General features: G+C 35.6%; 1 protein-coding gene across 1 annotated transcript; it reads left to right on the forward strand.

Moving 5' to 3' along the window:
- The first annotated feature begins 4,611 nt into the window (after positions 1 to 4,611).
- LOC134719127 (uncharacterized) lies at positions 4,612 to 8,494 on the forward strand. Its single transcript, XM_063582096.1, has 2 exons — positions 4,612 to 5,485; positions 8,074 to 8,494. The coding sequence occupies exon 1, from the start codon at positions 4,882 to 4,884 to the stop codon at positions 5,473 to 5,475; it is 594 nt and encodes a 197-aa protein (XP_063438166.1). The 5' UTR covers positions 4,612 to 4,881; the 3' UTR covers positions 5,476 to 5,485; positions 8,074 to 8,494.
- Positions 8,495 to 14,551: the final 6,057 nt, after the last annotated feature.

The following is a 14,551-nucleotide window of genomic DNA, read 5'->3' on the forward strand; positions in this document are numbered from 1 at the left end:
TAATTTAGATCATGCAAGCAGAATCAGTCGTTTTCAGTGCTCCGTTTCCTCAAACACCTCGCCCTAGTTTTCTGTGTTGCATATTTTGGGGCTTCATATGCAAATTTTGGGATAAAAAACTACTTTAGAAGACTTCCACCCGTATCGTTTATATAGAATTTAATTCCTATCATTGAATTTAACCAAATACCAGTTTCTTACTTAAAATTAATTGGGTTTAAAACTAGTTCTATATAAAATATATAGTGTCGCTAGGGGTGTCTGATTTTGCGTCTCAAGGGGAAGAGGCTTTTAATAAAAATTGAATAGATTTGCATATAAATCTGATACTTTTTAGTTCAAAAACATCTACTATATCATGAAAACACATTACAACGTGAAGGTTCTTTATTTTGCGTGTTTTTTAAAAGGCTTGAAATCTCACAAACATGTTTAACCCCGTCGCGTTTTTGCGCCTGTCCCAAGTCAGGAGCCTCTGGCCTTTGTTAGTCTTGTATTATTTTAATTTTAGTTTCTTGTGTACACTTTGGAAATTAGTATGCCGTTCATTATCACTGAACTAGTATATATTTGTTTAGGGGCCAGCTGAAGGACGCCTCCGGGTGCGGGAATTTCTTGCTACATTGAAGACCTGTTGGTGACCTTCTGCTGTTGTTTTTTTATTTGGTCGGGTAGTTGTCTCTTTGACACATTCCCCATTTTCATTCTCAGTTTTATTGTGCTTTTGATTTCATAAAAAGTAAAAATGACTCAAAATATTTTGTTTTAAAGCTGGAAAATGATTTATTTTCCTTTTCAGTTACCATCATGGTCAGAAAAAAATCTCAGCCACGGTCAATGCACCGAAACATGGAGGAAAACCACGGAGCAGACCTTCATTAAAGATTTGCCTGAAGCCACCAATAGTCAAACTACATAAAACTTCATTTTCTTGTTCCTCTAAAAAGCACTCGTGCACGCCGCTTAAACCACATACTGTTTTTTTTATCCATATGTAAAAGAAAATAAATGTCCTATAGACAATATTTCTATTCTTCTTTTCCCGAAGACGGCCAGATTTATGTCAAAAAGAAAAAAGTCGGAAATGCAGTATCGGGAAACAATGATTTTTTTCAACGTTGGAACCAAGATATCTATAGCAGAGATTGGAATTTGGGATATCAAGGTCAGGCCATGGCGATAAAGTCTGATAGTATCTTTTTGCTTGGAACTGCAAAATTAATTCTTGCGTCTTGGGAATCGGCCATTCCGCTCTCACACAATATAAAAAAATACTGTGATAAAATATGTAGATAGTTTTCCAAAACCACTTTGTTGTTTCCCGATACCCCATTTCTAGTATTCTTTTTAACATACTGTCATTGAAAATTCATTCGCTTTTATCATTTGGATAAAAGATAGAAAATCAGCAGCCAGATTAAGTTTTTTAAAGATTTTGAAACTATGTGGTGAAATCGTTAAGAAGAGTCTTTAGGTCTCATTGAAGCTGTATAATCATTTGCTGTTTACGATGCCGATGAGTGTTTCATTTGAGAGAGTAATCGAGTTCGTGTTGGAGTGATTGTTTTATGCGACATGCACGAGGAATCTGGTGATGAACTTTGATGGAATTTGACTATTGGTGGCTACGGGCATTGTTTTTGTATGGAGGTCTGCACTGTGATTTTTCTTCCATGTTTTGGTGCATTGGGCAACAGCCGTGACTTTTTTTGTGACCATGATGGTAACTGAAAAGGAAAAGAAATCATTTTCCAGCTTTAAAACAAAATATTTTTTTACTTTTCATGAAATCAAAAGTACATGTCTTATAAGACTAAAAAAACAGGCAAAATGAAGTACCTTCTTGTAATGTGTTTTCAGTAGATGTATTTGAACTAAAAAGTATCAGATAAAGACCGATTTATATGCAAATCTATTCGATTTTTATTAAAAGCCTCTACTCCTTGAGACGCAAATTCTGACACCCCGGGCGGCATTATGTATTTTGGTGAAGAACTAGTTTTAAACCAAATTAATTTTAAGTAAGAAGCTGGTATTTGGTTAAATTCCATGATAGGAATTAAATTCTATATAAATGATACGGGTGGAAGTCGTCTAAAGTAGTTTTTATCCAGAAATTTGCAAATGAAGCCCCAAAATCTGCCACACGGAAAACTAAAGCGAGGTGTTTCAGGAAACAGAGCACTGAAAACGACTGATTCTGCTTGCAGAATCTAAATTATGTTTCAGTTCCTTCCGTGCAATACATTATATGGTACTAAGAATTCGTAACAAAGAAATTTTGATACTTGAACTTATTTTGATAGTTTTTTCTCGCTTCGGATTTGCCACCCCATGTCAAACATAGCCGACACCCCGCATGTGGCGTTCTACACGGTGAAATGTTCCAGAATCCTTCCATGTCCACTATAATGAACAGTTCTACTCAACTCATCCAATTTATTTTTAAATATATATTTGAAGAGTATCATTTAACAACAGTCGGCGAATTACATTAAGATTGGTTCTTATGATGATCGGCACACCAGTCATGCAAGAATTGAGAAAGAGAAACTTAGTTATTTATTTGAAATGTTGGCGCAATACCAGTCAATACAGATAACAAGGGCTAACTTTGTTCACTCTTTGGACATCAAGCGAAAACTGATCTGTGATGGCTATACGTGATTTAATATCTTTAAAATATTTACTTTTAGCTTTATATTATCTTTAAATATATGTCAAAGTGCTATGACATGAATGTGATATGAAGTGATTTGAATGTTTAAAACCATAAAGGAAAATATGACTTTAACTCTGCCAGGTTAGAATAGTCATAAAAACCAAATATTGCAAAAGCGCAAATGTCTTATGTAAAAAGCGCAAATGTCCTATGATTTGAAGCGCAAGTGTCCAAATAGAAAAGCGCAAATGTCCTATGAAAAAGCGCAAACGTCCCGTGCCGTTCAAGGAATGGTCCCTCAAGGAATAGGTGCAAGAAGTTACCACAACAAAAGTGCATGCTTATCAAAACAATCATACTAATTAAACAGCCTGGGTAATTTGCAGGTAGCTAACTCTAGTTCAAGTTTTCAAGTTGTTGACAATCATAGTTTGCTTTTACAGCTTGAACAAATATGGATTCTCTTACAATTAAACTTTGAAAAGTGTTTCATTCGAGTTTCCAGCTTGGAAGTTATCAAATTAATTGTACTATTAAAATTAAATTAAAATTGTTGGCATTCGAGGCGACGTTTTGCATTTGCGCCGATTTTTTTTCTTCATTTGCGCCGATTATTTTACAGGTAAAGTTAAGGTAAATTACAGGTGAAAAAATATAAGAAGAGGTGGTATGAGTGCCAAAGAGACAACTCTCTATCCCAGACATGTTATTTTTATTTATCATTAAAGACCCCTTCCGTTAGCCAGTTAGCCAGTTGTACAAATGTTATGAATTGTCAATCATAAAAGCTTTCTATTTACATACTTTAAAATCAAGAAGTAAAAACCTAAAATAAAAGCACTCGGATAACCCTGCCGCAATTTTGCTCCTGCCCCAAGTCAGGAGCCTTTATTAGTCTTGTATGATTTTTAATTTTTAACCGGATTTTTGTGACAAAAATGTCGGTTATTGATTTGGGGATGCTCGGCGGGCGGGCGGGCGGTTGGGCGGGCGGCAATCAAATGTTGTCCGTGCATTAACTCATGAACCGATCAACCAAAACTTTAAAATTTTATATTCACTACGTTACACTTACCTGATAGGTTTACATAATTGGATATTCTCTCCGGTATTTGGTCTTATCTCGCTCAAGCGCTTAGCTGATCTTTTAAAAATCATCTACATCTATATCAGTTAAGCGCTTAGAACCTCAGTCTTCTTTCCGGCGAAAATCCAGCCGGTCGTGTTTTCGCTCTGAGAAAATACATTGAAATAATTAGTTTATGAGTTAAGAAGTATTAAATAAGTAATATTATGGCAGAAGTCGCTATGAACGGTTCAAATAGCGAGGACGACGTTTTGCAGGAACGTCCCAGTTTGTCAACTGACGCAAACGAAACGACAAAGATGGCGGCTCGTACTCGTTCTTCGTCTTCCTCTAAGAAGAGCAAAAGCAGGTCTACTAAGAAAAAGGACGACCAGCTAGACGCCTTAGAACAGAAATGGGAAAGCAAGTTTGCCCAATTTGATTCAAGGTTAGATAAAATATGTAATTTTATGGAAACTAGTCAAAACCCTGGCACTTCGGGTGAGCAGGTACAAAATGTTTCTACTTGTAATCAACAGGATAGCGGCTCTTCGGGAGCGCGCAGACCTTTACAAGAAACACAAACTCCTGATGTAAATTTGCCTACAGATAATGAGGCAGAGGAAAATTTACATGGAGATGTTATGTCTCTGGCACCAGGCCGTTCAGAGAGACTTAACATTGGGTTATTCTCAGATGAAGAAGATGGGACTTCAATGAGAAGTGACAATGAAAACCATAATACTGTAGCTAGGTTCAGTAAATATTTAAAGTGTCAAGAAACTGAGGAAACAGACTCTGGTATTGACAATCTTAATCAGTTATTTGGTGACGACGCCAAAACTAAATCATTTCTAAGTCAGTTGGCCTTGTTTTAGACAAAAGTCAGATTGACATTCTTTCTGGATCATGGCATTGTGAAAAACCAGAAAAGATAACTGCATACAATGAGCAATATAAATTGTGTTTCCCAGTTCATGAAAGTTCTGAAAAACATTTAGATATACCTAGTCTAGATAGCTTTACATCAGACCTACTAGTTAAAAAACATGGTCAAAAAGCTTTTACAGTTTCTAATAAGAAAAAGACTTTATATACACCTTTTCTAAAATCAGTAGAAAAATTGGCTTATCAAGGACAAGCTGCTGCTAAAATGGGTATTGTTTCATCGTCTTACATGCAACAGGCATTAGGTACATTATTAGAAACATTATTAGACAAAGAGGTGAATATGGATAGGGCAGTACAACAAGTACGTGATATCTTTGCTATGTCAACAAAAAGTGTTGATCAGGTTGCAAGAGCAGGTGCATTTCATCACCTTATTAGAAGAAAACTAGTAATGGAAGATACTGGGTTAAATGACATAAAGGAACTTAAAAATTCTTTAATTTCTTTACCACTTTCAAGCAGTGGAGTGTTCGGTGACAAGTTTGAACAAACCTTGAAAGATAGGATAGAAAAAGACAAACAACTTAAGGAATTGCTTCCTGAGTTACATATTGGAAATAAACCTACATCTTTTCTAGGTAAAAGAAAAAACACTGCTTCTAATGATTGGCAAGCAAAACGTGTAAAACAAAATGTTAATCAGAACAGTTTTAAATCAACTCCAAGTACTCAGCGTTCTTTTCAGAGAACTAGCACTGTTTCAAGACCTGACAAGAGTGAAAATAAGTTCGAGAAAGCAGGAACTAATTTTCGTCCCTCATGGGGCAACCAGGGAAAAAACCAACAAAGAAAATGACTATTTAAAGGTAAGCAATATCATGGCTTGTCATCCGGAGATACCTGTTGGGGGACGTCTAATTTATTTTCTGAAAAAATGGGAACAAATAACAGACGATCAATGGGTGCTTTCTGTAATAAAAGAGGGTTACAAACTGGAATTCTTAGAGATTCCAAAGAACACAGGAATAAAATACACCTGTGTATCTGCAAAAGATCTAGATATTTTAGATACAGAAGTAAGAGAGTTAGTACAAAAAGAAGCTGTAGAATATGTACCTCTAAACGAAATAGAAAACGGTTTTTACAGCACATTTTTTCTTGTCCCCAAGAAAACAGGGGACATGAGACCAGTAATAAATTTAAAACCCCTCAACAAGTATCTCCGAAAACAGCATTTCAAAATGGATTCCCTTTCTACGGTTCTCAATCTGGTGAAACAAGGAGATTGGGGAATCAGTCTGGACTTAAAGGACGCATATTTACATGTCCCAATTTACAAAACACACAAGAAATATCTGAGGTTTTGTCTAAAAAAACGGGAGAGCTCTTCAGTTCAAGGCTCTACCTTTCGGTCCAACCTCAGCCCCAAGAGTTTTTACAAAAATTGTGGCAGTAGTAGCTGCCCATTTAAGGTCATAAGACTGGTTGTCTATCTAGACGATTGGTTCCTTCTGAATCAGGAAAAAAGTCAATTAATATTAGATCGAGAATTAGTACTCAATCTCCTTGTCGAACTAGGATTCATAATAAACTTTAAAAAGTCCACTTTGGATCCATCACAACAGATAACATACCGTATAGCGGGTTATTTTCGCGGGGTGTAATTTTCGCTTATTTTCGCGGATAGAACAAAATCGCCAAAATAAATTCCGCCAATTTAAAAGTGTACATGCAAAGGTAATGTTAAAAATGTTGAATCCGCCAAAATAATAACCGCCAAAATTTTTCGTATACCTTATTCAATGAAAATCGCGAAATTTTAGACCCGCGAAAATAACCCTCTATACGGTACTTAGGGGCAATGTTTCTCTTGAATCTGGGGATCGTTTTGCCAACAGAGGAAAGAACGTCAAAATTAATAGCTTCATCCCAGGCAATGATCCTTCAAAATCAAGTAATAGCCAGAGATTTTCTTCACCTTCTAGGGATAATGTCATCCTGCTTAGAAATAATTCCCAATGCAAGATTACACATGAGACCTGTTCAAATACATCTGTTAAAATTTTGGAAACCAGTTTCTCAGGATCTGGAGTTCAAAGTCCCAATAACGGCACATCTAAGAAGCCATCTAAAATGGTGGTTAGATCAAACCAACATAAAAAGGGGAGATCATTGAAACATTGGGAAACCCATGCCACTAAGACAACGGATGCCTCAACATCAGTGGGTTGGGGAGGTCACACGGGGACTCAGATAGCACAAGGAACCTGGAACCTTTCAGAGAAAAAACTCCATATCAACTGCTTAGAAATGGAAGCAGTGATAAGAACGATAAAACACTTCTTATCCCAATTGAGGGGGAAAAATGTATTAATACGTTGCGACAACTCAACAGTGGTACAATACATCAATCGTCAAGGGGGGACAAAATCAATGATTCTATGTCTAAAAACTTGGGAATTATGGAATTTGGCAATCGATCATCAGATTCAATTGAAAGTAGCCCACATTGCGGGCAAAGCAAACATTCTAGCGGATTTATTGTCGAGAAACAAAATAAGACACACAGAATGGACACTAGAAAAATCTGTAGTACAAAAAATATTCCTAAAGCTAGGGTCACCAAAAATAGATCTGTTTGCATCAATCCACAACAAACAAACTCAGATTTTTTGCACGTGGTTTCCTCACAATCAAGCTTATGCTCTAGACGCACTGTCAATTCCATGGCAGAATCTGTTCGGGTATGCATATCCCCCAATATGCCTAATACCAAAAATTCTACAACACATGTCCCAGTACAGGTGTCAAATTCTTCTAATAGCACCACATTGGCCAAGAAGACCTTGGTACCCAGACCTGTTGAAATTACTAGTAGATTACCCTTTAAAAATTCCAATCGGAAACAATCTTTTACACCAGCCGGAATCACGGATTTATCATCCAAATCCAGAAATATTCAATCTAACTGTATGTCCTCTATCAACAGACTCTTTAAAAAGAGAGGCTTTTCTAAGGACACTAGACAATTATTGTCTGCCTCATGGAGGGCAGGAACGCAAAAAGATTATTCTGGCAAATTCAAAAAATTCTGTAGCTGGTGTAATGAAAGGGAAATTGATCCCTATACTGCCTCTTTGACAGAGGTAGCAGATTTTTTGACAGGTCTGTTTACTAAGGGACTTCAATATAGAACAATAGCTGGATATAGGTCCATGTTATCTACAGTCTTACCGCCTATAGAAAAAATTCCTGTAGGCCAACATCCATACATAATAAGACTTTTAAAAGGTGTATTCAATTCAAGACCACCTAAAATTAAACTTTTACCGGAATGTGATCTTTTGAAAGTTTTAGACATGTTACAAAAAAGTCCATTTGAACCAATGAAAAACAGTGTTTTAAAATATGTTACTTGGAAAACTATTTTCTTATTTGCTATTACTACTTTCAGACGCTGTAGTGATCTTCAAGCATTGAGAATAGGAGATGGTAATATTAGTGTACATAGTACTGGTGTGATTTTCATTAGAGAAGGCCTTTCAAAGCAGGATCGTCCTGGACATAATGGTTCAAAAATATTTGTCCCAAGTTTTAAGGACAACAAATTATTGAATCCGAAAAGGTCATTGTTTTATTATTTGAAAATGACGGATAACTTCCGTAATTGTGACAGAAGTAACAGTAAACTGTTTTTAAGTGTAAATAGTCCGCACAACCCGGTCTCTAGTCAGACAATTTCGAATTGGATTGTCCAAACCATCCAAATGGCATATAATGACAAAAACAAGTCTGTCAAGGCGCATAGTACAAGAGCTATTGGTCCTTCATGGGCCCTATTTAATGGTTCATCTATGAAATCCATCATGGAAGCAGCAGACTGGAGTAGAGAGTCTACTTTCACGAAATTCTATTTGAGAAATCTAGAACCAAGCGTTTTATCTTAATCGTTGAATAAGAAAAAAGAAAGAAAAAATATATAAAAATAAACTTTAAAAAAATATTGTACATTCATGTATATAATATATAGATATTGAAATCCTCATTTCCGACGAGATGCGATGGAATTTTAGATGATGAATATAGACTACAAAGTGTTTGAATGATAGAAAAACAGAATATTCATTATAGTGTAAATAATAGATGAATTTTAAATGGAGAAGAGGAGGAGTGATTTTATTGTTTTAAAAATGAACAGTGTATATATATAAATTGAACAAGAAATTACTACCAACCACAGAACAAAGCACTGCTTTGAACTCTGGATGTATCCAATTATGTAAACCTATCAGGTAAGTGTAACGTAGTGAATATAAAATTATATAATTTGGTTCACAAATTTGAATTTTGTGAACGGAGTTACACTTACCTGATATACTACCCACCTCCTCCCCTCAGTAATTTCTTTTGGTGAATTCAGCTGGATTTTCGCCGGAGAAAACTGAGGTTCTAAGCGCTTAACTGATATAGATGTAGATGATTTTTAAAAGATCAGCTAAGCGCTTGAGCGAGATAAGACCAAATACCGGAGAGAATATCCAATTATGTAAACCTATCAGGTAAGTGTAACTCCGTTCACAAAATTCAAATTTGTGAACCAAATTGTATAATTTTAATATGTTGTTAGTGACAACTAAATGAAGGTCAAGTTCAATAATGGCGATTTTGTCTTTTACCGTTCAGGAGTTCTGGTTCTTGAAAGATTGAAAAATGGTGTTTCCAGTCTTGTCCGTGCATTTTCTCATGAACCATTCAACCAAAGCTTTTCAAATTTTTATATGTTGCTACTGATGACAAAATAGAGGTCAGGTTTAATAATGATGATTTTGACTTTTACGGTTCAGTAGTTATGGTTCTTGAAATATCGTAAAATGGCGTTTCCAGTCGTGTCCGTGCATTTACGCATGAACTGTTCTACCAAAGCTTCCCAAATTTTAATATGTTGTCACTGGTGACAAAATGGAGGTCAAGTTCAATGATGACGATTTTGACTTTTACCGTTCAGGAGTTATGGTTCTTGAAAGATTGAAAAATGGTGTTTCCAGTCTTGTCCGTGCATTTTCTCATGAACAATTCAACCAAAGCTTTTCAAATTTTTATATGTTGCTACGGATGACAAAATAGAGGTCAGGTTTAATAATGATGATTTTGACTTTTACGGTTCAGTAGTTATGGTTCTTGAAATATCGTAAAATGGCGTTTCCAGTCGTGTCCGTGCATTTACGCATGAACTGTTCTACCAAAGCTTCCCAAATTTTAATATGTTATTACTGATGACTTAATGGAGGTCAAGTTCAATAATGACGATTTTCACCTTCACCAATCATCAGAAATGGTTCTTGTGATATTTCCAGGACACAAATAAATGTTAATTAATCCGGTTTGCTGTCGTTGTGACAGCCTCTTGTTGTTTCTTGTGTATAATTCGGAGTTTAGTATGATGTCCATTATCACTGTACTAGTATACATATTTTTTAAGGGGCCAGCTGAAGACCGCCTCCGGGTGCGGGAGTTTCTCGCTACATTGCAGACCCATCGGTGGCCTTCGGCTGTTGTCTGCTCTATGGTCGGGTTGTTGTCGCTTTAACACATTCCTCATTTCATTTCTCAATTTTAAGATGACGAAGTAAAAATCTATTTACAGCATTCAAATCCATAAATCGGAATATATTCAAATAATTAGCATTTAGTTGTACTTATAGTTCGTAGATTATAGTAATCAAGGATTTGTATAGATCTAACTTTACAAATCCTTGTAGTAATACATGTATATATATAAGTCTGAAAATTACTCCTCACAGTGTTAGATTTAGATTTTCTACTGACAATTTTTTGTTTGTCCCTCAGCGGGATTCGAACTCACACCTTTGATACACTACAGCACCAATCGCTTAGCCTCATGTCCAGCGCTCTAGACCACTCGAACACATCCGCTATATAAAAATATAACTTCAATAGTCGTAGTGTTACCTTGTCACGGAAGGCTAATCTAGAGATAGACATGAGACACGTGTTTTATATATATATATATAAAATTTAGACTCGTTTATATATATATATACAACTCGTCTAAACATCAACCTAACAATGTTAGACCTGTAAATTTGCTTTCGCAATTTTTTTGTTCTTCCATCGCCGGGATTCGAACCCATGCTACTGCGATATCGTGACAACAAATCGCCTGCACTGTAGCCGTCCCGCGATATATACTGTCATCAGAAAGAATGTCTGACATAGAGTCAAACGTGAAGCAGCCATCGATTTCAGTTTGGGGGAAGGAATGGTATTAAACCCGAAAAATTGGGATAGCCATTTGATTTGTCTTGATTTCTCTGTGCTAAGCCCATTTAAAAATCCATAAAATCGGAATACATTCAAATCATAAATCTGTTCTTGCCGAGTATGTACAGGTTAAAAGGAAGTAAATATATATATATAGTCTCCTCCAGCGAAAAATATCTTTATAGTAAAAGAATTGTCGCATAAAAATAAAATAAAGAGTACACGGGAAATGGCAAAGTTCACAATGTCTAGTTTGAAATCCGAACAAAAAAGGGGGGCGTACGCGGTATCAGGTCCGTTCGCGCCCAATACACTTTCGCACCCTCTCGTTCGCACCTCGCACATTCGCACCCAAGGTCCGTTCGCACTCTACACGTTCGCGCCCAATTTTAATTCAAATCCCAGTTGAATAATTTGAAAATCATGATTGTTGTTTTAAATTGCTTTGGTGTAAATACTGAATGTATTATAGTTTGGTATGAGTGAAACATTGAAGATTTTAAATGAAAAACACAAAAGATAATTGTTTTAACAGCTTGGCCCCTTTCATCACATGTGTATATATGTCTCTGCTTTCATCATCATCATCTTCCAATAATGGTCAGGAGTCGTAGACGACTGTAAATATTGATCCTTTGATCTGAAACAATGAAACAATGAAATATAGCAATACACTATTATGACCAAAACATGATAAAATTTATTCAACCAGAGACATAATAATATTGTATATTAATATGTCTCTGATTCAACACACAAAAAAACGTAGTCAGAATCTCACTTCAGTTTGAAACACGTCAATGAAACAAAGTTATGCCAATACACTAACCAAAACATGATTAAGAGTTTTTCGACACAAAATAAAACATTGACAGAATTCCACTTTATTTAGAAAGGATTAATTTTTTTTTAACAATACACTATCCAAAATATAATTAAGATTTATTCAACACAAACAAAAATGTTGTCTCACTTTATTTTGAGACAATGACAACAATTAAGTTATACTTATAAGAATACACTTGCCAAAACTTTATTACAAAGTTATTCAACACAAAACCAATAAAAATTGGGTGCGAACATAGGCGGATCCAGGGGGCCTGGACCCCCCTTTCGTGGGAAAAATTTGGTTGATTATATAGGGAATCACGGAAGCATGACTGGAGTGCCCCCCCCCTTTTAGGTCAGTCAGCCTGCCCCCCTGAGGAAAAGTTCTGGATCCGCCACTGGCGAATGTGAAAGGGACCCGGATTCTGCGTAAATCTAGGCTCTACGCCCCCTTTGAATCCGCCACTGTTCAAACTTATAAAAAGTGATGCCGTACCCCATCCTGATCCCCACTCCACTCTGGAAGTGCTACTTGTATAGAGTTATCTCCCACTACTAGTTCGGCACTTTGGACAGAGAACAAACAGAAAACGAAGCCGACCCAACGCGAACAGAACTTTGGATAAACAAGGCATGAAAAGAAATTTATACAGGGAGAGCTTGCTGGTACTGCATGCTAGTATTTGCATTTGTATGGTTAATACTACTATAAAAGAAGGCACTGGCTACGGTTACATGGAAATGTAACAATAATAAAAATAGTATTGTTACATTGTAGACTAATTGCCGGAATGCAAAGTTGGGTAAGGAACCGATTAATTACGAATTTAACAATAAATATTGAGGCTACGGTTACATTGCGTTATTGTTACATGAAAAACAGCAATGTACGCTTGATTTATTAAATTCCAATCTTCTATAGTTTTGTTGCTTAATTCTTTCATATGTACCAAATAATACTTGTGATACTGACAAATAATAAATATTATTATTCAACAAATTGTGTTTGAATAGTTTTTCGTATTAATGGTTTTTATGTTCTTTAAGATACTGTCCCGAATCAGGAGCCTCTGGCCTTTGTTAGTCTTGTATGATTTTTAATTTTAGTTTCTTGTGTATAATTCGGAGTTTATCGTAGCGTCCATTATCACTGAACTGGTATACATATTTGTCAAGGGGCTTGCTGAAGGACGTCTCTGGGTGCGGGAGTTTCTCGCTACATTGAAGACCCATTGTGGCCTTCGGCTGTTGTATGCTCTATAGTCGGGTTGTTGTCGCTTTTAAGTTGACACATTCCCCATATCCATTCTCAATTTTACTTCTGATAATAAAGTAGTGTCAAAGGCGAAAATTATAGTTCAATGGTTTGTTGTTGGGAACCGAGTCGGGCTGTCCCTTTCTCAGTATTTAACTGCACACCTACTCTCATAACTGTCATTATACCTTGAACAAAGGATGAAGAGATTCATATTACCAATTTATTTTTTGGTGAAACATTTAAAACTTTGGATTGGTTTGAAACGAAACTGATTTAATAACAAGACACACATTTTATACAACTATACAAACGCAGTACTGAAAAAATGATATACCAAAAGCAAAGTTTGCTAACTGTGAACTTCTGTATACATGTATTCATTGAGGACGTTATTTAGTTTCAAAATCAGATGGAGCCTAAACCAAAGGTAACTGTTTTCCCTTTTTTTAAATCTTATCTATATACCTATATACAAATATTGTTTGGAGAGGTTTTATAAAAAAAAAATGTGTCGGACTTTAAAATGCACCAAAACCCACTTACTGGATATGTAGAAACTGTCATTGTAAATAAAAATAAATAAAGAATTTGTATGTAAAAATTGTATGTATTATAAATATAAAATACCTACTTTTATTTTATATTTAGTACATATTACTAGTCCCATCGTACATTGCCGTTTTTTTTTCATGTAACAATAACGCAATGTAACCGTAGCCTCAATAATTATTGTTACACTCGCAATTAATCAGTTCCTCACCCAACTTTGCATTCCGGCAATTAGTCTCCAATGTAACAATAATATTTTTATTATTGTTACATTTCCATGTAACCGTAGCCAGTGCCATAAAAGAAAACACCTGCCTTGAGTAAACATTTATAATACTAGAACACACCCGTGATATCGCGGGTCCGTGACTGAATTAAAGTATATAACTATGCGCAAGACTTATTTTTGTAAATAGTATTGTCATCTGATAAAGTCATGCCGATTATAAGATAGTTATCACAGTTATCTATGCTTTCAAATCGTTCTGTTTGAACCCGTCTAACTGGAACTTATCAATTATTGGTAATATTAATTATTTGGAAAACAAAAGGTGTCAACCCTGTGATTATGACCCGTGTATATATATATATATAGCATATCCTGAATACACCGTTTGGTGGTGCGCCTGTCAAATGCGAAACGTACAGATAAGGTAATAGGTAACAGATGAATAATACTATTGGTATCGGTATTGGACTCGATCCGGAACTTCTTAATTATTGGCAATATTAATTACGTGGAAAACAAAAGGGCCTTGAGTGGTGTAATTTTTAATCTACACCTTTGTACTATATTAGTTATATATAAAGTTGAATTCTTTAATTCGTCGTTTTTGCGTGATGACGGCTGACAAATTGGACCTCGTAATTTTAGTATTATAGATAACACTGGGATACTGTAAGTAATATTTAAAATGTCTAACTTTTTAAAGCATACTGTTTTGTTGTTTTGCTTTATTGTATTTGTAATTGTTTGTAACTATATATTGTCATGAATGTATATGAAGGCCGTACT

This window comes from Mytilus trossulus, chromosome 5 (assembly GCF_036588685.1).
Source record: "Mytilus trossulus isolate FHL-02 chromosome 5, PNRI_Mtr1.1.1.hap1, whole genome shotgun sequence".
NCBI classification, from domain to species: domain Eukaryota; kingdom Metazoa; phylum Mollusca; class Bivalvia; order Mytilida; family Mytilidae; genus Mytilus; species Mytilus trossulus.